At 48.1% G+C, this 19,786-nt stretch overlaps 7 protein-coding genes across 7 annotated transcripts; 2 read left to right on the forward strand and 5 right to left on the reverse strand.

Moving 5' to 3' along the window:
- Positions 1–196: 196 nt before the first annotated feature.
- On the reverse strand, positions 197–2,023 carry BDV27DRAFT_165695 (FAD-binding oxidoreductase; the record flags this gene model as incomplete). The annotated part of the gene is made up of 7 exons (XM_032073999.1): positions 197–477; positions 581–731; positions 766–781; positions 850–1,183; positions 1,265–1,355; positions 1,451–1,512; positions 1,579–2,023. 7 exons carry the CDS (start codon positions 2,021–2,023, stop codon positions 197–199), a joined length of 1,380 nt encoding a protein of 459 aa, XP_031926177.1.
- A 1,195-nt stretch (positions 2,024–3,218) lies between these two features.
- Positions 3,219–4,661, reverse strand: BDV27DRAFT_130477 (rRNA-processing protein NSA2). The gene is made up of 7 exons (XM_032067421.1): positions 4,623–4,661; positions 4,482–4,492; positions 3,874–4,416; positions 3,720–3,819; positions 3,582–3,665; positions 3,494–3,522; positions 3,219–3,431 (listed from the first exon to the last, which is right to left on the reverse strand). The coding sequence occupies exons 1-7, from the start codon at positions 4,623–4,625 to the stop codon at positions 3,416–3,418; spliced, it is 786 nt and encodes a 261-aa protein (XP_031926178.1). The 5' UTR covers positions 4,626–4,661; the 3' UTR covers positions 3,219–3,415.
- A 239-nt stretch (positions 4,662–4,900) lies between these two features.
- On the forward strand, positions 4,901–6,081 carry BDV27DRAFT_130478 (mitochondrial 54S ribosomal protein bL21m). The gene has a single exon (XM_032067422.1). The coding sequence runs from the start codon at positions 5,092–5,094 to the stop codon at positions 5,809–5,811; it is 720 nt and encodes a 239-aa protein (XP_031926179.1). The 5' UTR covers positions 4,901–5,091; the 3' UTR covers positions 5,812–6,081.
- A 56-nt stretch (positions 6,082–6,137) lies between these two features.
- BDV27DRAFT_165696 (GMC family oxidoreductase) lies at positions 6,138–8,129 on the reverse strand (the record flags this gene model as incomplete). Its single annotated transcript, XM_032074000.1, has 1 exon — positions 6,138–8,129. One exon carries the CDS (start codon positions 8,127–8,129, stop codon positions 6,243–6,245), a length of 1,887 nt encoding a protein of 628 aa, XP_031926180.1. The 3' UTR covers positions 6,138–6,242.
- Positions 8,130–9,130: 1,001 nt separating this feature from the next.
- BDV27DRAFT_11597 (VOC family protein) lies at positions 9,131–10,755 on the reverse strand. The gene has a single exon (XM_032064663.1). It carries the CDS (start codon positions 10,647–10,649, stop codon positions 9,243–9,245), a length of 1,407 nt encoding a protein of 468 aa, XP_031926181.1. The 5' UTR covers positions 10,650–10,755; the 3' UTR covers positions 9,131–9,242.
- A 1,352-nt stretch (positions 10,756–12,107) lies between these two features.
- On the forward strand, positions 12,108–15,591 carry BDV27DRAFT_11622 (Zn(II)2Cys6 transcription factor). Its single transcript, XM_032064666.1, has 12 exons — positions 12,108–12,241; positions 12,329–12,362; positions 12,447–12,540; positions 12,607–12,797; positions 12,861–13,316; positions 13,381–13,817; positions 13,875–14,020; positions 14,073–14,093; positions 14,144–14,222; positions 14,278–14,551; positions 14,624–14,792; positions 14,858–15,591. Exons 1-12 carry the CDS (start codon positions 12,140–12,142, stop codon positions 15,351–15,353), a joined length of 2,499 nt encoding a protein of 832 aa, XP_031926182.1. The 5' UTR covers positions 12,108–12,139; the 3' UTR covers positions 15,354–15,591.
- Positions 15,592–15,879: 288 nt separating this feature from the next.
- Positions 15,880–18,395, reverse strand: BDV27DRAFT_11648 (putative C6 transcription factor (OTam)). Its single transcript, XM_032064678.1, has 2 exons — positions 17,826–18,395; positions 15,880–17,731 (listed from the first exon to the last, which is right to left on the reverse strand). Exons 1-2 carry the CDS (start codon positions 18,218–18,220, stop codon positions 15,991–15,993), a joined length of 2,136 nt encoding a protein of 711 aa, XP_031926183.1. The 5' UTR covers positions 18,221–18,395; the 3' UTR covers positions 15,880–15,990.
- Positions 18,396–19,786: the final 1,391 nt, after the last annotated feature.

Here is a 19,786-nt window from a genome sequence, read left to right on the forward strand (position 1 = left end):
TACGTGACCTACCTTCACAACAGATCTCTTGTGGTTTCACTTGTCTTTCGTATATATCTGTCCATAACTGGATTGTTCTTTCGCGAATCCTGTTCGCTTGGCGATACAGGAAGTCGAATAAAGCAGAAAGCTCAACCCAACTATCCTCTAGGTTAGGACTACAAAGACCCTCACTCATGGGAAGAGGCGAGAGGATTTAGACGTTGTTGCGCAGGAGAAAGCCACCGTACTGCAGCTTCTGGAAGACCCCCTCAGGGTCGTACTTGGCTGCAGCCTCCTGCATCGTCTTGATATTCTCAGCCCCGTAACTGCCCAGAACCCTTTGAGAGGCCATGGCAAAGCTCATACACTTAAAGTCCAATAAAAGTCCCTTTTCTCTGGCCAGAGAGTGCACCACTTCGGACATTGTATCTACTGCCTGTTGCGCGGCGGCGTCGTCGCCACCCTCCTGGGGCCACTCACAAGTGAAAACCCACCCTATGAATTGAGATTACGGTTAGCGTTGTCATATACCCCTAATTTGCCATCCAATTCAAGATGATGGGTGTCATTGTGTGGCAGGACGCAAATATGAACGTACAGCACTGCGGAATACTCTCGTGTCCCATGATATTCCCTCCACGATCATTTCCTGCCTGTACACCAGCCTTGCCCATCGGCTGGATGGTATAATGCAGAATGCAGCCAGACGGCAGGGTCTTGCAGACCTCAGTCCAGGACTTGTAGACTTTCTTCGTAGAGTTCCTGTGAAACCTGGGTAGTGACCGTGCAAATAGCTCGCCTATCGCGTGTTAGTGACTAGCTGGGCGCCCTCTTTTTCTTTTTCTGTTTTGTCCTCTCTGCACTCACTTCTGGGAAACTTTGGTATGTCCCATGGCTTGCGCTAACGATAGGAGGGTGCCATTTGTAGTGGGGAGAGCTATCGTCATCAGGCTTTTAAGATTATAGAAAGACTCAAAAGCCGAAGGTGGCTCCGCTGGGGTATCTCCATAGAGCAAGCCCACAGCAACGAAGCCATTGTTGAAATTGGTGAACAACCCAATCTTAGGATCATCCTCCATGGCATTCTGAACGGCAACTGTTGCTTTGTTGATCTGAACATGGTCATCTGGATTGTAGAGGTAGATCATGTATTGGACATTGATCAGAGGATGGATTTCGAGGTCGAATCGCGTGATGATGCCTATTTAATGTGTCAGAGGGACGTCGAGGCTGTCCGAGCTCGCAATACAAGTAAATCCTATAACAAAAGCATGCCACATACCATAGTTGGAGCCACCACCCTTCAGAACGCGATGGAGATCGGCATTTTCATTCGCGTTCGCATTAATCAGTCTGCCATCGGCCAACAGGACCTGGAGATGTCGATTGTGAGTGCTGCAAGAAAGCATGTTGGGTATCTATTAAGGGGAAAAAAAAAAAGAAAAGAAAAGAAAGCAGCCTCCCTCACCTCAAAGTTTCTCACGCCATCCGATCCAAGACCATAAAGATTAGGCAAAGCCCCCATGCCGCCTGTTGATCAACTGTTAGGTTCCATGCCCCAAGAACGTCCTCTTGAGAATGATCGTAGATCCTCACCTCCGAGGAGAAAACCTCCTAGTCCGACCTGCTGGCCTCGACCTCCAATAGCTGACAGGTTTTGCTCCTCCAGCCAGGCATACACCTCGCCCCAGGTGTTTCCCGATCCAAAGCGAGCGACTCCCTCCGATGTCAGCTCCTTAGACTGAAGCTGACGGATATCAAGAACAATAGCGGACTCATCTGCACTACTAAAGCCAGCGTTGGGGTTGTGACCGGTCGTGCGAATCGCAAACTTGGTTCCTGTCTTCTTGACAATAGCCAGTGCTTCACTGAGCTCTTGTATATTGCTGAGATATATATAGCCGGCAGCTGGGGTCCAGCACGTCTGAGACCAGGGGCGTGCCACAGCTGCCTGATACTTTGACTCAACGTCTGGAGTCACCAACTGACTAGAGAAGACAGTCCTCAACTTATCAAGCGCAGCTGCCGTGCCGAAAGCCATGATGAGTAGTCAATTGGATCTACCCGCTTTAAGTTGAGAGAAAGTGAACTGGCAGCCGGTTTGTTGAAGGGCAGTCACGGGCTTAAATATACACTAAGGGGCACATTAGCCCTAATCACTTGATGGAATGATTGCGTTGCATCAAAGAACTACGATTAGAGATTGGCCAGCAATAGCAATATTAGCTTCATATCGGGTCCAGCTGTCAGATTTTAGTTCAGTAGTACCGGCCTTTCGTAGCTCTTACCTAGGCCAACGCAGCCTTTGCGTTGCCCTAGAGCTACTACTACGACCTACTACTTATTAACTTCAAAACCCCGCCGCGCTAAACACGCAATGTAATTTCATCCAATTAGTCTCACCCATGCTAGTATAAGCACACTCCTTCAAGGTATCAATCCTCTGTCCTTTTGAGCTGGAGAATGCCGGCGGTGGTGGATCTGCCAGAGTGCCTGACCTGGAGGTGGCGTGTATATTTAAGGAACTAAACTTACAGAGAGAATAGATAGTAAGCAACTTTTCAACCTGTATCTCTGTACAAACCGTAGCCCTGATTTTTACTCCCAGAGCTCTATATATTCAATATATAAGGACTATCTATCATAGAAGGCTATTATACAGTGGCAGATACTAGCCACGGACAAGTTTTAATACACCTACCACGGTGAGATATCCCGATGTCTAGGAGAGTAGGTACGGGCTACCGTGGATCGATGGTTGTTGCACATATTTCTAGAGATGTAAGCCAATCCTGTTCAATAGCGGATATATATAAATCCTTTTATATACACACACCGTGTTTTATGCCCTTCCAGGGAGCAACAAACACCCAGAAAGTGATCGCTAGCGTGTTCCTTATTAGCTCAAACTACCGATATATCCACTGTAGCAATTCACATGTGTATAGGTAAAAGCAATCATCATACGGTTAGCTGCCAGGATAATTATTCTAGAGTGTATAACGACCCTATAGCTACTTGTGTCAGCAATACTAGACTATAAGCTTGTCCACTTGATATGGTTGACCGTTCGTATTTCCCCCGATAGATAGATAACTGATTTTCGCATATAAACCTCCCTATAGGCTTTGTGACCTGTCGAACGGTCGTCTATTCCTCTAAATTGGGAAGGCTGGCTGACGTGAACCAATCACCTAGAGAACATGCCTACATAGATAGTAGTATACTGCACCAAATGAATTTCCAATACAATTGCAATTGGATATATATCAGAACGATACTTTTGACAAATGACATATTGCGCGCCTCGAACGCCGCCGGCGAGTAAGGGAAGAAAGGAAAGCCAAATACGAAATTTCTATGACATCAAATGGTATCGAAGATAAAGAATTTAAGTGGTGGGGCTGATTCATGAACGTTGACCGTAGAATGATTAAACGAGGAGAACACTGAGGACCGAAAGTTAGCATTCCGAGTAGTCAAAAGGGCAAATAAGTCTGGGCGAACATACGCATTGACGCATCCGTCGTTTTCAGGGTTCTAGATTCAAGGTTAGCAAGTCGAATTGTTTCTCTTAGATAGGTTCCAGGCATATTTACGTTACTGATCTGTGCGTATTTACCCCATACAACACGTCCACTGGTTGTTACCAGGCCTAGTTCTGAAACGTTTACTTCGACAATCTATGTTTGGGTTAGCGAGCAAACCACTAGGGGAGGATCAGCAGCAGAACATACCGTTCCCTTGGTCAAAACACCCAGAGAAGTGTACAGTGGGTTCTGGGGGTTCTTCTTAACCGAAATAATGGGCAGTTGAACAGTGACTCCCAGCTCAGGGCTAAGTAGGAACAACCGTTAGTAACAATTCCTTCCAAAGGTGGAAAAAACATACTGTGTGACGTTCGCCTTCTTATAACGCAGACCCATGGGTCTGATGAAACGTTCACGCTTGGGGTTAACTCTGGTAAAGTCATTGCCAACAAAAGTGGGTTTCGTGATCATTCTCTTCCAGGACTTTTTATGCGTCTTCTTTCCGGTGTTGACAACCTTGAACATCTCCTCCTCACTGATACCCTTGACCTTAGGCAGAGGAACCGCAAACTTGGCGGCCTGCTCCTTACGCTTGTCCTTGATAGCGCTAGAAAGTGCCTTAGCATTGGTGGCCTGGGAACGGTCGAGCAGATACTGCGGCAAAGGCGTCTTGGATGGCTCGTCGGGCGCGGAAGACTTGACATTCTTCTCCTCCTGCGCCTTGATGCGCTTCCTCATCTGGATCTTCTCGGCATGGCGCTTCTGCTGGTACAGCTTGGCCCTCAGACCACGCAAGTTCTGGGCATCCTTGGACTGCTGATGGGCTTCACGGGCTTGGCGCTTGCGGACTCGCTCGTCGTGGTCAAGACGCTTTCCGTGCTGCTTTTGCCAGCGCTCGATATACCTGGAAGTGATCAGTATGTTATGTTGGGGTGACGGAGAACAGTTGACGGAGGCAGGAAGACGAACTCGTTCTGAGGCTGTAGTTGGAAAGAATTGTTAGTTACCAATATCTATTATCAAAGTCTTCCAGAGCGGCGCCCGAATGACTCGGAGCATTTTGATGGGTGGCCGAGCGATCTGACCATATCTTGGGGTTCATAGACGTACCATGGTTAATAAAAACCAACGGGTTGAGATGATCTGGATATTATCAACTCTGTTGGTGGAGATGTAAAAAAGTTCGATGCACGGATAGAGTGGCTTGGTATCGATAAATCACGTGATAACAGACCGACAAACTTCACTCTTTCCACAGGAGATCTTCCTGTACAGCAAACGCAGTGGAATATATAAAATTAAAGATTTTCTTTTCTCAGGAAGCCAATTCTCGATTTAATCTCTAACCAGCAATTTTGGAACCCACCCTAACTGTGTCAATCACCATAGAAAACATTGGCACCAGCCACATCACGTGTTTAACCACATCAGGATCCACTGGAATTTCTCACGGCCTCAAGTTCGGACTGATACAAGAACTGTCCACCACGTCCATTGCGACACTAGTCTTGTCTTTTCCAATCGGGAAAAGCAAGTGCAGGATTACGAAGAGGCAAACAATTCTGCAACAACCACAAAAATGTTTTCCCGAACGGCGCTCGCAAGAGCCTTCGCACTGCCATTCGAGCAGTCCGCCCGGCCTCTCACCACCACCTTCGGATCCTGTCTGCGTCAAGCATCAACGACGGCCACGACCTCGCAATCACACCCTGAGCAGCCCTCAGAACCACTAAGCGCAGCATCCCGCGCTCAGACCAGCACACCCAGTCAACAATCACCCATCTCCACACCGTCGAATACCATCCCAACCACCAAACTCCCCGTGGCTCCGACCTTCACCTCTCCGTTAAAAGTGACCAAATCCCTTCTCGAGAAGTTGCCATACCTGACGACTCAAAAGCCGCACTACATCACGGCTCACCTCCACGACAGCCCCTACCTTCTCACTGAAGGTGATCACCTCCGTCTCCCTTTCTTGATGCCCAAGGTCAAGCCCGGCGATGTCATCCGTTTCAACCGGGCGTCTGTTCTGGGATCTCGCGAGTTTACGCTGAAGGGGGCACCATACATCGATGAGCGGCTATTCGAGTGCCGGGTGCGTGTTATGGGAGTTGATTCAGAGCCATTGAGGGTGAAGGAGAAGACGAAGCGGAGACAGCGACATGTGAGACAGGTGCGCAGCAAGCATCGGTATACCCTGCTGAGGGTGATGGATGTCAAGGTGAAGACTGCGGAGGAATTACTGCAGGAGGGAGCTGTAATTGTCGAGGATGGGCAGGAGGTGGAAGTCAAGGCATAAAGTGGCATCTCCATTCGCAGGATACTTGGTATGAATAATGGAGGGATGGGGAGAGGCAGCGGAAACACTGCGTTTGAGTTGACCACCTCAGGCTACGACTGGATGGATCACGATGGTCTTTTGGTCTTGTTCTATATCTGTTGATTGGGCATTGGGGCAACATGTACAGATAGATTTATTGCACATTGGATAGTGCATTGTACTGTATTCTATATTGCAATTTGAATGTTTAACTTGAGCCGAGAAGAGTCGTTGCGATAGAAGCTATTCAACAGTAAGTGGTTTGCTATACGTTTCTAGCACCTTGTCTCTCCACATCTTGAACTAAGGACATCAATTAATCATTACTAGGTCTGACAATAATATAATAATATACAAATCATATACAACCCAACATCATATGTGCAGTCCAAAAATCAAAGGGCATAACGTTACTGCGCGCTCAAAATCTCATCTGCAATCTTCTCTGCAAGAGCGTACACCACCGACTGAGGGTGCCCTGGCGGTAGAAAAGGAAAGCTACTTGCATCGACGACGCGCAAACCCTGTACGCCGTATACCCGCGCACTACTATCCAGGACGGCCATGGGATCCTCCTTCTGGCCCATCTTACAGGTGCTCGAGGCATGGTAGACAGTCGTTGAAGTGTGGCTGATAAACTCGCGGATTTGCTCGTCCGTCGTGACATTGGTCCCTGGGTAGTACTCTAGCGGATCGGCAACCCCTAATTCAGCCAGCTTCTCCCATACCTGACGACCGCGTTTGAACCCCTGAATAGCTAGCTCCATGTCTGTGGGATTGACGTACCACTGGGGATCAACGACGGGCAGGGTATTCATATCTGGTCCTGCCAGGGAGACCCTTCCGCGAGATTGCGGTGCGACGAGAGCTGTGGCGATAGTGCCGTAGTTATAACCATCCGCGGGATCGACAGTTTGTCTGTTGGTGCCGTCGCCAAGGTAGGCAGCGACGGTAAGCCATTCGAGTTCAGGCCAGTCGTTTGGAACGGCAGAGAGTGCTTGGATTGACCGATTTGATAACCGGGAACGGTACGGCTCCGGGAGCTTCTCCCAACCATAGTAACTGGATGAAAAGATAGAGAGCGGACCCGAGGCATTCTGGAGATATTGCTGCGTGAATTCTTCTACGAGTGACTTGTTGCCGAACGCAGAGGCGGTTTGAACATTCACACGGTGCGAAGACCCAAACATCATGTGGTCTTGCATGTTCTTGCCGACGCCTGGTAAGTTGCTGATGCAAGGGATGTCGAATTCGGCGAATTCATCACATGGACCAATTCCAGAGACCATTAATAGCTGAGGAGATTGAAGCGCTCCTGCAGACAGGATCACTTCTTTGCGAGCGGTCAACGTGAAGTTGACTGGCCTGGTCCCAAACGTCCCGCCTGTTGAAACTTGCACACCGGTAGCGACATTGTTTGAATCAAAAAGAATCTTTTGCCCCAAGGTGTTCTTGTACACTACCAAATCTGCGCCGTCATTGAGGGCCGCTTGCAGGAAGCTGGACTCGGATGACGAACGATGTGCATTCCTAGGATCAATCGTTGACGTCGCATACGCAGATCCCAATAGCTTGCCGCTATTGAACCCATCAATTTGGTCCATGCCAAGACCAACAAACGCTTTGCGCGCATAAGTGCCAAATTGATCGACTTCATTGCTGAACGATATCTTAAGAGGCCCCCCAGAAGGGCTGAAAACGTCTGTTGCCTGGGTGTTGGACATATCGGTATAGGCAGCTTGATCGGGAGGCGTATAGTGACCAGATTTCTTGAAGAAGGGAAGCATATTGGCAAAGGTAAAGCTCTGGTCACCTACCTCATCTGCCCATTTCTGCATGCTGTCTGATGTAGGTCGTTGGTAGAGCATAAAATTCCTGGCTGAAGTGCCCCCGAGGGTCTTCCCACGCGGATAGTGATGGGCGCGATTGCTTGTCCCCGGCTGTGGCTCAGTGGTAATGCCCCAGTCGACAAGCGGCTGGTAGTTGTCCGGGGACCACCCTGTGAAATAGGTGCAATAGCCCGGGACAACAGAAAGATTGCCATTGTCGACTTCATAGAATCCGCCGGCCTCCACGACGGCAACACTTTGGTTAGATCCACGTTGGGCTAGGCGGCTGGCAATAGTCAGACCAGCTGTTCCACCTCCCACAACCACATAGTCGAAGGTCGCGTCGGCTCCAGGGATCCCGAAGGAACTCCCCAGGAGAGGCCCCAGTTTCTCATAACCGAAGAGGTTGGCCTGAGGGCCAAGTTGAGCATATGCCGTGGCTACAAAGCCCACGAGGGATAAACGCATTGTGATGGAATGAGGTTATTAGATTCGCCCAAAGAGACCAAAGGCTTGCCCGATGATCGAGAATGGCTAACAGACGTGAGGGAGGAATGCTCCGTAGAAATACTCTCACAGTTGAATAATCCCGGACAAGCCTCAATCTTTCAGTTTGGGCCCTAAGCATACAATATTCTATCTAAACTTTCATCCATACAGTCCGCCACAGATCGATAATGCAAGGGGCCCGTTATAATCTGACTGTAGCGACTACCTGAAGAATTATAGGGTTATAAATGGCACATGTCATTTCATGCAGTCATGCTGACGGTATATATATACATATATATATATATCAATAAATAGCATCGCCTTTACAACGTAATATTAGCGCAGTCATCCGTCAGTCAAGTTTCATATCCCAAGGATAAATGTTTTTTCTCGTGAAAGGATAGCGGTGGCAGTGTCCCGTCAACAAACGCCGAGGGAACGTCAGATTGTAAGATACTCCGTACAATTATTGGCAAGATACAGCCATAGTCAGCTCGATAGTTTATGCAGGTTGAATCACTAAAAGTTGAGTAAATGCGCGTCGTTACTACGTTAGTGAGGCTTCATAGTGGCGGTGGGTCACATCGGGAAGGATTTAGGGCTCGTCAGCAGTTGCGGTGAGAGAACAAAGAGACCTGTAAACAATGAACGGTGGAATCCTTCCTTCACGGATGTGAGAATAGTCCAAAGTTTGATCTTCTTTCATATCTTTCTAGACCAATTTTAAAGACCTCATAGTGTTAAACTTTGTTGTTTTGGGGTAACAACTTGGAGGAACAAGCGGCACATTCTCCTTTGTTCCGAACGCCTTCATCCATTCATTTCCACACCGACCTTGGAAGTAGGGCTGTGCCATTCTCGTTGAAGAAAAGCAGGCTTCGCCAACTGACCATCTGATCAGCTCAGTGGCGCTGATATATCGATAGCGTTCGACCGGAGAATTAGTTATCACATCAATGATCTACCAGGGTCCAGAACCAAGACCATTGCTTATTGCCGAGAAGTTGAGGCAACAACAACACCACTATCGCATTCACATTGGAATAATATTATCATACGCCTAGTGACAACATATCGAAGTACTCTTACTCACTCTAGAATCACATCCAATCCTAATTTCCTTCGACAGCATTCCAAGCTGTTCTCTTGTATTTGTGCATAGAGATGGAACTCATCCATTATAGACGTCCCCAGCATACGTTGAAATCCATCCAAGTCAGCTTCAGCTTCCATGACCAGCTGTTTAGATTGGGACGTGCTTCCTAAATTCGAATTGAAGATACCCCCGGCCGACAAGGGTAGAAAGTCCTCATATGTGATGGGCTCATACTTGATGATTTTATTCTCTAGTAGCTGTTTCAAGGTCATATTCCCCCCTTGCAGATCGAGCCCTGGGGATTCTTGACCGTGTGGCGTTAAACGGTAACAAAAATACGCCAGTTTCCGAGACTGCAACTGGGCCATATCGTCCGGGAACTCCTTGAAATGATTCACCAGGAGGCTGTCATACTCAGAAGCACTGACACCTCTCTCTGTAGACTCAATATTGACCCGTGACAAGATTCGGTCGTAAAGTTGGCGACCTTTTCGCGTCAAAGCGTATCCGCGCTGCTCAACCTCCCCAAACCGAGCTGTATGTGATCCTTTTACAAAATTTTCATGAGTGTTTCGGAAGTAAACAGTTTCCTCCAATGCTTTAAAGCTAGTCTGACGGAGCAAAATTGGACATTGCCGTGGCGGGGGACCTTCAATCCGTTCCTTTGCCGGCATGCCATGGTCCTGCATCATTTTCTGCACTAGATCGATATCGATTGTTCGTGGCGTGAGATGGTTAATATGGCAACTGGGAAAGGAAACGACATCCGCAATTAGTGGATGCTCAGCTTTTAGAATCTGATATTCCTCCATCGTCACAGTCGCCCTGGAATGCCACCGGAACGTCTCTAGCCCTTCCACGATAAACTCTCTGCAATCCGTCGGACTAAGCTGATCTTGCTTTTCAGCCAGCTCAATGAGAGCGACTAACCGATCCGTAAAGATGTTCCTTTCTCGTAGCGCTCTTTGTGCCAGCTCTCGGGTTTTCTCCGTCAACAACTCCATACGTAGAACCGTCGTGAACACTCGAAATGGGTTTTTGGATAGCGCTTCCTTTGTCCAGGGACGAAACGCAGTAGCATGCATCGGGAATCCGGCCGCACTCAGATCGTAATATCCTACAGGGAACATGCCCATGATTGCAAACATACGTCGAATAGTTGAGAGCTCGTATGCAGTACCTAGCCGGATGGCTCCATGTCTTTCGACTCGGTTTCGCGACGGTAGGATCTCGTCCGGGTCAATCACTGCGGTCCCTTGTTTCTGGCTGGCATTAATAGCTTCGACATCTGCCTTCCAAACGAGATCTACTAGGTCTCCGTAGAGAGGGACTTCGCTCTTGTACATTTCGGAAAGGGCATGGCAAAATTGGGCCCTGAGGGCATCTTGATCCCAACCCATTGTATAATTATTATTGCGACAACGTGGCTAGTATGATCAGGTTAAAAGAAAGATAAAGGCATATATATATTGACGTTAGGGAAGGAACAGTAACTGCAAGTGATCAGATAGTGATTGATGGTATATCGCTACTAGTAGATATCGACACCTTATAAATACTCATACTCCGCACTGCATACCGGTTCGATCGGAGCAGTCTATCATTTGATAAGCTTACCATTTAATCTATGCACACCATCAACGGCGCCATCGCCCTATCCGTCGGAACTCGGATATCTTCCGCCACTATCTTCCACGCTTATTCTCGGGCTTGGACGATCTGTTAGGTAATATGTGAGATTTAGACTACATCTACACGGAGTTCATTCCAAGAATAAGTAATCGCAGAAGAGGGGAGCTGTGGAGAATGAGGGAGGTGTCGGGGAAACTTACCCAAGTCGAATCCTGCTTTCGAGTTCACATTCCTAATTAGGTTATCTATAGACAGAATCTGGTCCGCTTCAGGCAGGTTGTCACTCGATTCAGTAAGTAGGGCTTTTCAACTACTAGTCACATGAGGTGTCCAATTAGTCGCTGCCGAAATATGAAATATGAAGGAGATAATGCCAATCTGTATAACTGCTAAGAGTACTTATCGCTGAAAAATTGCTTGATTGACTGAACCCTTGAGGCAGGAGAACTGCAGGTCTCTTATAGTTCATACTGCCCGATCATCCTCGGTATAATCAAAGGAACCCATTACTTAGAGAGCTTCCCCACATACTAATATAGCGGGGTTTATATAGCAAATACAGAGGCCATCAAGTGGTTGAGCCGGAAATGGTACTGATAGATATGACGTTATAAAAAGAACCCGTCGGAACGGATGTGTGGCTATCGGGGCATCCGTCGGAGGTCTATACATGTACTAGAGACGAAGTAACAGCGATTAATATCTTAAATATATCTTATAAAGGGAACACGTCTAGAGGACTCGTAGTCCTAAATGACCGACAGCCCGTTATGTCAGGAGACATCGCTTCGAGGTATCGGTTCATTCACCATTCGTTGGTTGAATGCGCGTGTCAGTTGCAGAGACGGAGAAGACTAATTGAACAGCGTTCTCGAAAATCACGACCTGCGTGATCCTTTGATAGCTAGAGCTGATATATGGCATTGATCGAGCCGACTCATCCAACAGTGCGCGCTAAAGTATTGTAGAGCATAACTGTAGCTGCTCAGGAAGAAATACTGTAGTTGATGGCCATATTTGAAGACTGGCCAGATTATCCAGGTTAGAAATATGAATATTTGAAAGGCAACCCCGGACCCATCGTACCCCGGAGAGCTACTAAGTGTAGAGCTTCCATAGCCTGTTTGGTGGCGATCGGGTCAGCGGGTAAAATTAGAATAAGTTTAAATTCCAGGTTAATGTGGAGCCCATTGAATCATTTCAAGCACCCACCACTTAAATGAAAATCTCACTCAGCGGACAGTGTAATGAAATCGGAATGAACAGAGGTGAAGCGATAACTGCAAAATTGCGCGCATCACGTCGACGACATCCACGTGCTTCACGTGCCTGCGAGACTTGTCGCGTTCGCAAGACCAAAGTACTGTATCCTTATTTTGCAACCAGCCGCTGCTAGTATACTAGAACTGTCCTTTCAAGGATAACTGGGCTAATTACATCATGATAGTGTGACCAAGCGCAGCCATGCTCCTACTGTGCTTGTAAACTGCCCCTCTTGATCGCGCTGTGATAGTCCAAAAACTGTATGCACCTTGTCAGGGATAGTCTGCTAACGCAGACGATAGATCACGCACTTGACTGTGTTTACAGAGCTCCTGGCCAAAATGAAAGCTCAACACCAACAGTTAAAAGGCATGCCCGAGTCAGGGGAGCGGAAAGGTTAGCAATTCTCTCCCCTATACCTGTATGGCCTTCATGCCATTTTGACCATTTCAGTACTGCTAGGGCACCTAGAGATCAAGTTCGGCCATCTCCTTGGCCGGAAGTGAGTTCACCCGACCAACTGATCTCGCCTCACCGTGGTCCTTTAGATCTCTTTGCTGGAGAAGCAGCTCGTGCGCCCCGTACGACTATCGGTCGCAATGCTACATCACCCGGATGTTCTAGTCCCAAAAATTGGAATGATGTCCTAGCTGGTGAGATGCTACATCCTTATGAACTTTGTTCGAAAAGAGCTTATACTGAGAAAGTAAACATAGTGCCTACCCCGGAAGTGTATGATTCAGCATCTAGAGACGGCCTGAGCGGAATCAACCTACACACAAACGGCACAGAATTCTATGGCAACTCTTCGAATTTCGCCTTTCTTGGAAATCTATATGCGCGAGCTCGCAATCAGGTAGAAGCTAGAACATTGAACGTACCTGAAAACTTGTCTTCTAATCTTCCGGACGAGGGCTGTTGCCTGGCGCTGGACCAGCCATCGACTGTGAAATATGCCTCACCACGACAAGCACTTCACTCGACAGTGGACAAGGAACGGGAAAACGCAAAGCCTGCAACGAGTGCGGCCCAACTATCTATAGTCAATCTGCTTTACAACCCAGGTTATCCTAGTACCTCTCCACCTCAGATCAGCGGGCGACCCGAGAATGATGGAAACAGACAATGCTCGATAGTTGGGAACCAAAGAAATCCGCCTCGAACTTTCCCTGGTGAGTAGTAAACACCTGTGTTAGCGACAATCTGACTCTAACATAACCGGCCCCGGGGGATAAGATCATGAAGATACAGTGGCGCTAGCTATTGATGAGCTCTCTGATGAAGCACAACTTGAAATCGAGAAGATCTTCGTCGGCAGCTACTTTTCAAACAAACATTATATACACCCTATGTTGTGTAAAAATGCCTTCATGCGAAGGTGTGAACAAGAAGCTTTCGTAGCTTCGAAACGAAGAGCGTTCTATCGTCGCTCATCGAAGTTCAAAGGCTTATATTTCGCTGTGGTTGCCCTAGGTGCCATCAATGCTAGCCCTAATGAAACTTCTCTTCTGGATCATTATGCTGATTGTTCCGCTGAGGGAAGAAAATACAATTTTGCGGGAAAGCCGTCAGCTTTGGATTTTGCTGATGTCTACTTTGGCATTACAAAACAAGCCCTTGGCGATATATTCGAGAGCTGCTCCTTAGAGAGTGCCCAGGCTCTCTTGCTCCTAGTAAGTCGAGTATCTGTTGTGCTTGACTGATTTGTTATCTAAAGAGGACGTGGCTAGAGCGTATTCTGTCAGAACGCTTTACGGCCTCACAGCTGCTTCATGTATAGCGGAATGGCAGTTAGAACAGCGATCGCAATTGGATTAGCATCTGGAATGTCGTCTCTGCCGTTAAGTACACGGAAAGAAGGCCGACGAACCTGGTGGTGAGTGCTCACCTAGTTGTCCTTTTTGCGTTACAGAACTAAACTTATATAGGTGTATATACTCACATGAAGTGTGAGTTTCTCAGAAATATAAACAAGGTATACTACTGATATGTTATGAAGTGAAATGTGCTGTTCCTCGGGGAGGCTGGATAGCTTGAAGCAACTTGACCATTATCAGGTCTCCTTACCCTCATTAAAGGTATAAGCTCCAAATAACACTAGCCACGGGAAACCAAAGTCTGACAATATAATAGGCAAATGGCAGCAATACTCATGACCCTGAAGCAGAGGAGGACGACGTAGCTATGATACCGGCCATGGTAGCTTTAGCACAGATCATGTCAGAGGCGTCTCATCTGCTCTATCATTCACCGAAACGCCCTACGAGTGAGATGTCGCAGATTGCAATGAGCCTTGATAATAAATTAGAGGAGTGGAAATCTAACCTACCCTCCTTTCTAAACGTAGACGCTGCCTCACTCAACGATCCGGAGTGGGCGTTCAAGCAAAAACTAGTCTTACGACTGAGTAAGTACTCCTTGATACCTTTTATACAACAATCACCTAGGAACGACATATTTACATACTATCTACTTCCAGGATTCTATAATACGCGAATACTCATCCACCGTCCGTTCCTGGCAGCATCAACATGCACCGCCGAGTCACCCAACCTACTCCAGCACGGCCACATCTGCTTGACAGCAGCAAGGACCAGCATTCAAATGCAATACGAATCATTCCTTCACAGAATATACATACGTACCTGGTAAACAATCCCACCATACCTGCTTCTGTCAACCCCCCAAACTAACAGTATCAAAACCAAAACAGGTGGTACAACACAACCTACGCCCTCTACGGAGCCATGATCCTCCTCCACCTAATACTCTCCGGATTCCCAGGTATAAACGAGGAAGAGCTGCTCAAAGACGTCGAAAAAAGCCTCGAGATCTTCGACTCAATGACCAATATCGTCGTCGCTCGCCGCTGCTCCGAGATGATCCGCGAAGTCCTCGACGTAGCTCGCGCCTGTGTCGCAAGGCGTCGAGCAGTGTCCGTTGTTCCAGTCTTGCCTCCTCATGTCGACACCAACATCGATTCGTCGAGCTTTGAGACGAATAACGACCAGAGTGTACATACACGGTCGGATATGGCACCGTTAGTGTCACAGGGCGTAGACGGGGATTTCTTCTTCTCGCTCTTCAATCAAGACTCTCAGCCTGATACCCGGGCTGAGATCTTGGCTAATCTAGTTGACCCGACGATATTGGAGGATTTTGCGTTCGGAACTGGGGGGAATGACTTTTCGTACCTTCTGGAGCCGTGATAACTATTGCGTTAGTATTCGATGAAGTGATGACATTAGAAAGTGTACTTTTCTCTATTTTCACATGTATGAGGTGATCAATTGGCAATAAGAGAGTGGTAGTGACACAATCTCGTTGGGGTGCTATTAGAGAAACATGAGGTAACGGAGGCATGTTGTGTCGCTAGCCTAGGATGGGATGACGTGCTTTTGCGAAACTTCGCACATGGATGAACCAATATAGTTCTGTGAGGTATCCCCCCCCCCAATCGTAGTTTATCTATCATTACCCATTTCTGTGTCTATTTTTACTTTTCTAATGGCTCGTGTGGCTATTAATATGCTCATAATTCATGCTATCTATCCGATCGCCATCCAATCTATATCCATAATCATAACCTGATCCCATATGTACAAGCTTTGCTGAAAGATCCATTCATCCAACCAGGGAAATGTGATCATAATCAAACAGTTGATCATCGAGAGAAAACAAAACAAGAGGTATCAATTGATAACCGGACCTCGCAGTACGCCCAGCATCTAATAACAAAACAGGAAGAGGTCATCAATGCATCAACAAGGTATTCGTGGGGTGTCGGTGGTGCTAATGTCCGACGATTATGAGAGGGAGGTAAAAGAAGGTAGGTGTGAAAGGTGATTATAATGGTGGAACTGCAGCATCGTGGAGACTGTCCTCGCTGACTGATGTTGCTGGAGAGGCTAAGCCAGATATAACAGACGAAGTGCCCCCACGTCCGCTGTCATTTCCTTGATCCATTGCTAGAATCGTGTTTTCCAACTGCGTGGCCGTGCCTGGATGGGGTTGAGTCACGGTCGGCTTGGCCGCGCTAGTCATCAGCTCGTCAATGCCCGGTTTCTCGGGCACATGCTGATCGAGGGTGTTGGCGTTGTCCAAGCTGTCCAGAGCGAACTCCATGAACTCGGCGTTCTTCTTGCTGACGCTCAGCGTCCAGCGGTATTCGCAGAGCCGGAGACGATAGAACTCGGCTTCCTCTTTGGTTGGGGATGTGATACGCAGGAGCACCCCGAAGGATCCGACCAGAGCGAAGTTGGTCCGCGATGCGGCCGGCCAGAAAGACCTCAGGTGCGGCGGGCGAAGCCGATTCACAAAGTCCATGGCTGAGATTAATCGTGTTTTGGCGGCAGAGCGGCAGATGTGCGATAAATAGGCATCAGCGGTATTCGGGGAGAGAGACCGTACAATACAGCGGTGCAGGGTGATTTCTGTGGCGAAGTAGGACAGGTGCAAGGCGCCGTTACGGGCATTGTCCTCGTTAATGACTTCGAAAAGGTCCCCGCCAGACTCCATTTTCAGTTCTGCAGGTAAACGCCCGAACCATTCCTTCAGCCGGATCTGCGCTGGTTTGGCGCGTTCCAAGATCATACGCGTCCGGTTACCACCAGCGGCTTTGAACTCTTCGATCGCCCGCAAGGTGTAAAAGCGATCCAAGATATCGGAGAGGATTGTCGTTAAGGCGACCATGTGACAGAAATAGAGCGGGCCGTGACCCACGGGGTCGTCGTCTTGAGAGTCGTGGGACGGGAATGCCTCGGCGAAATCTTGTTCGACCAGATCTTGTACCGTCCAGTTAAAGGATACGATATGGGACGGACGACCATGCACCAACGCGGACCACTTATCCTGCATATACAATGCCCACGCAAGACGTTTCCGGAGACCCCTCTCCCAGGTCTCCATCCGCCATCCAGAACAATCCTGATGGAGCCCTAGCTCAAAGCCTGCAGTGACCAATTGCGCGTTCAACGCGTGTGTGGCAATTGTAGACTTCTCCATTAGGAGCACACCCGCTTGGATGGTTGAGATAGATGCATAGGGTAGAGACTCGATCAGTAACTTCAAGGCCGTGCTCTCCAAACGAGCAGCATCTGGTCGTCGTACAGACTGGGAAGCCGGTCCCACATCCACAAATTTCAATGCTAGCACGTAGACAGCGGACAGTAAGAGAGGAGACAAGCCTTGTCGAGCGCGGTAAGAGTGACGAAACGAATCCTCCATGAGAATGGGGAACGTTGGGTGAATATGTTCGAAAAACTTATCAATCAAAGTGGAGCCATAGGGGGCAACTAGGCTCTCAATGGCATCTAGGGAGGCAGATTGCGGGGAGTCCGCATGGGACAAGGTGTTAACCATCCGCATAAAGGTGCCGTCGTCACCGAACTTTCGTACACGGGACGACGCAATGATGCCTTCTTGATTCTGGTCCAAGGGGAGGAATTCGAGGAGGGCGGGTTCCAAGTCGGTGGTCAAGCCGATGTGTTGAGTTCGCTGATACCAATACCCTGGTGTGATCCGGGCTTGAACACTCAATGGCGAACGAGCAAGGTTAGTTTTGGAAACTGGGGGGTTGGTCGAAGGTCTGCCAGCGGGAAAAGGATTAGTGTCTCCAGGTCTATCTATATGACGTCCGAGATCGGCCTTCGACGCCCACTTAAGGCTGGGGCAATCCATACCTCTTGTGCGATTCTACATCCTCCAGGATAATATCATCTAGCTTTCGCTTTTTGCACTGTACTTCAGCCGTGCTCGGGCGACTCGTCACGGATAGGGTAAATGTGCAATCTTGACGATGAAAATCGCACGAGTAGCATTTATTGACCATTTCGTTCATGGCACACCGACTCTTTCTGCGCAGACAGGCGTCACAACTTTGCCCATCCCGACCTGGTACAGGCACTCGGGGTAAGGCAGTAATGGATGTGGAAGGTGAAAGGGGTGTGGCGGTTGGTTGTTTAGACGGTTGGTTTTGTACACGAGATCGAAGCAGTTGGTCTGACGGTTGGAACGAAGCAGCAGAAGCCGCTGGCGCAGTCGTCGAGGACGACTGCAAAGTGATAACGGCAGCCATTCAGCAAGGAGTCTGCCAACAAGGGACGCGGAGAGAGAGAGAGAGAGATAGATAATGGGAAGGGTGAGATCGAGAGATAGGAGATAATCTCTCACGAATAAGAGCCGTGATAGGGCTCGAAAAGGGAAATCAGTCACGTAACGAAACCGGGACAGTCGGGGACTCCGCCAAGGAGCTCCGCAATACCTGGGACACAGACCAGGATCCCCAAGATACAGGGTTATCTGGGTTATCTCTGGGGTTCAGGTTTGGTCTGGAAGCGACGAAGGAATCTAGTGTTGTGTTCTAGGTACACGTCCGTGAGGCCGGCTGACGATCGACCACGAGCCCACCAATGGTTGACGACTAAAAATGGAACGGGGAATGGACGTGCGAACGGTAGCGGAGAAGCTTATCAGAAGACAGTTGAAGGAAGCGAAGGGAATTTTTTCTCTCCCTCCAAATGTCGTGGTGCAATGGGCAATGGTGATACGTCGGGGGTTGGGGGAAGTACAGACGGGGAGCGGAACCGGAGGTCAAAAAAGATATTCAATATCAGGTAATATCCGGGGGTTGGGGGGGAGTTTGTGGACAAAGAAAATCAAATAATTGAATAGAAAAAGCGAATCAAATCACTGATAATGGTCAATGATAAAGATAATCTTATAATTGAATGAGAAAATTGATATCAGAGTTTCTCTCTCGCAGCACGCAATATCAGATAAGTGGACCGTCCGCGCGATCAACCACATCTAAAAAGGTATCCGATCCACTAGTACGGAGTAAATGATTCAAACTGGTTCCTTCATCTGAGAGACAAAGAAGAGGAAAAGGAAAAAATAAAAGAATATCGAGAAAGCCAAAGAAGGGGGTGGGAGATGAAGGGAATAAAGTAAAGTCAAGTCAAGTCTGAGAGGATGACGGATGGCGAAATCCATCAAGTAATAGAATCGTATATACCCAGATGAAGTCCATCTGCCGTGTTTTGGTGGTAGTCATCAGGATCAATAAGAGAAATCATGAAAGATGGTTTGGATCAGCGACGCCCATTCCGGAACTCTCCATACGAAGGATTTCCCACACGTAACAGAATACACGGTTGTTGGACGTCATGTTCGCCCGCTGCTTTGGTTCCTGCTTGTCTGTAAAATGAAACTTCATTGGCACAAGCGACCAGAGATAAGCCTGGTCCAGCTGATTGGGTCGCGATCATGCTTCTTGCCGACCTCGTCTTTTCATATTACGTACTGAAAAATCCCTTGGTGGATCGGGGCAACCCAAAAAGAAAAGCGTTGAAGGTCTGAAATTTGATTTTGGATCGAAAGTCTACCTTTCCTCGGTAAATGTTATCTAATGGTTATCCGACCCAGTCATACTGCAGATATTAATATCGACCGACTACAACATGGTTAACAAGAGATCTTGCTGCAGCAGGTAGTAGGTCAGCCTTTACTTTAACCCGATTCGAATTAAAATGAATATCCGGACCGTCCTGACTCAGCCGCACCCACCAATCATTGCCACCCGATAACGCCATTGCTCACCAATCACCGCCCGTGTATCCAGGCAGAATCGGCTTAGTGCGAA

This window comes from Aspergillus caelatus (genome assembly GCF_009193585.1).
Source record: "Aspergillus caelatus strain CBS 763.97 unplaced genomic scaffold BDV27scaffold_123, whole genome shotgun sequence".
NCBI classification, from domain to species: Eukaryota; Fungi; Ascomycota; class Eurotiomycetes; order Eurotiales; family Aspergillaceae; genus Aspergillus; species Aspergillus caelatus.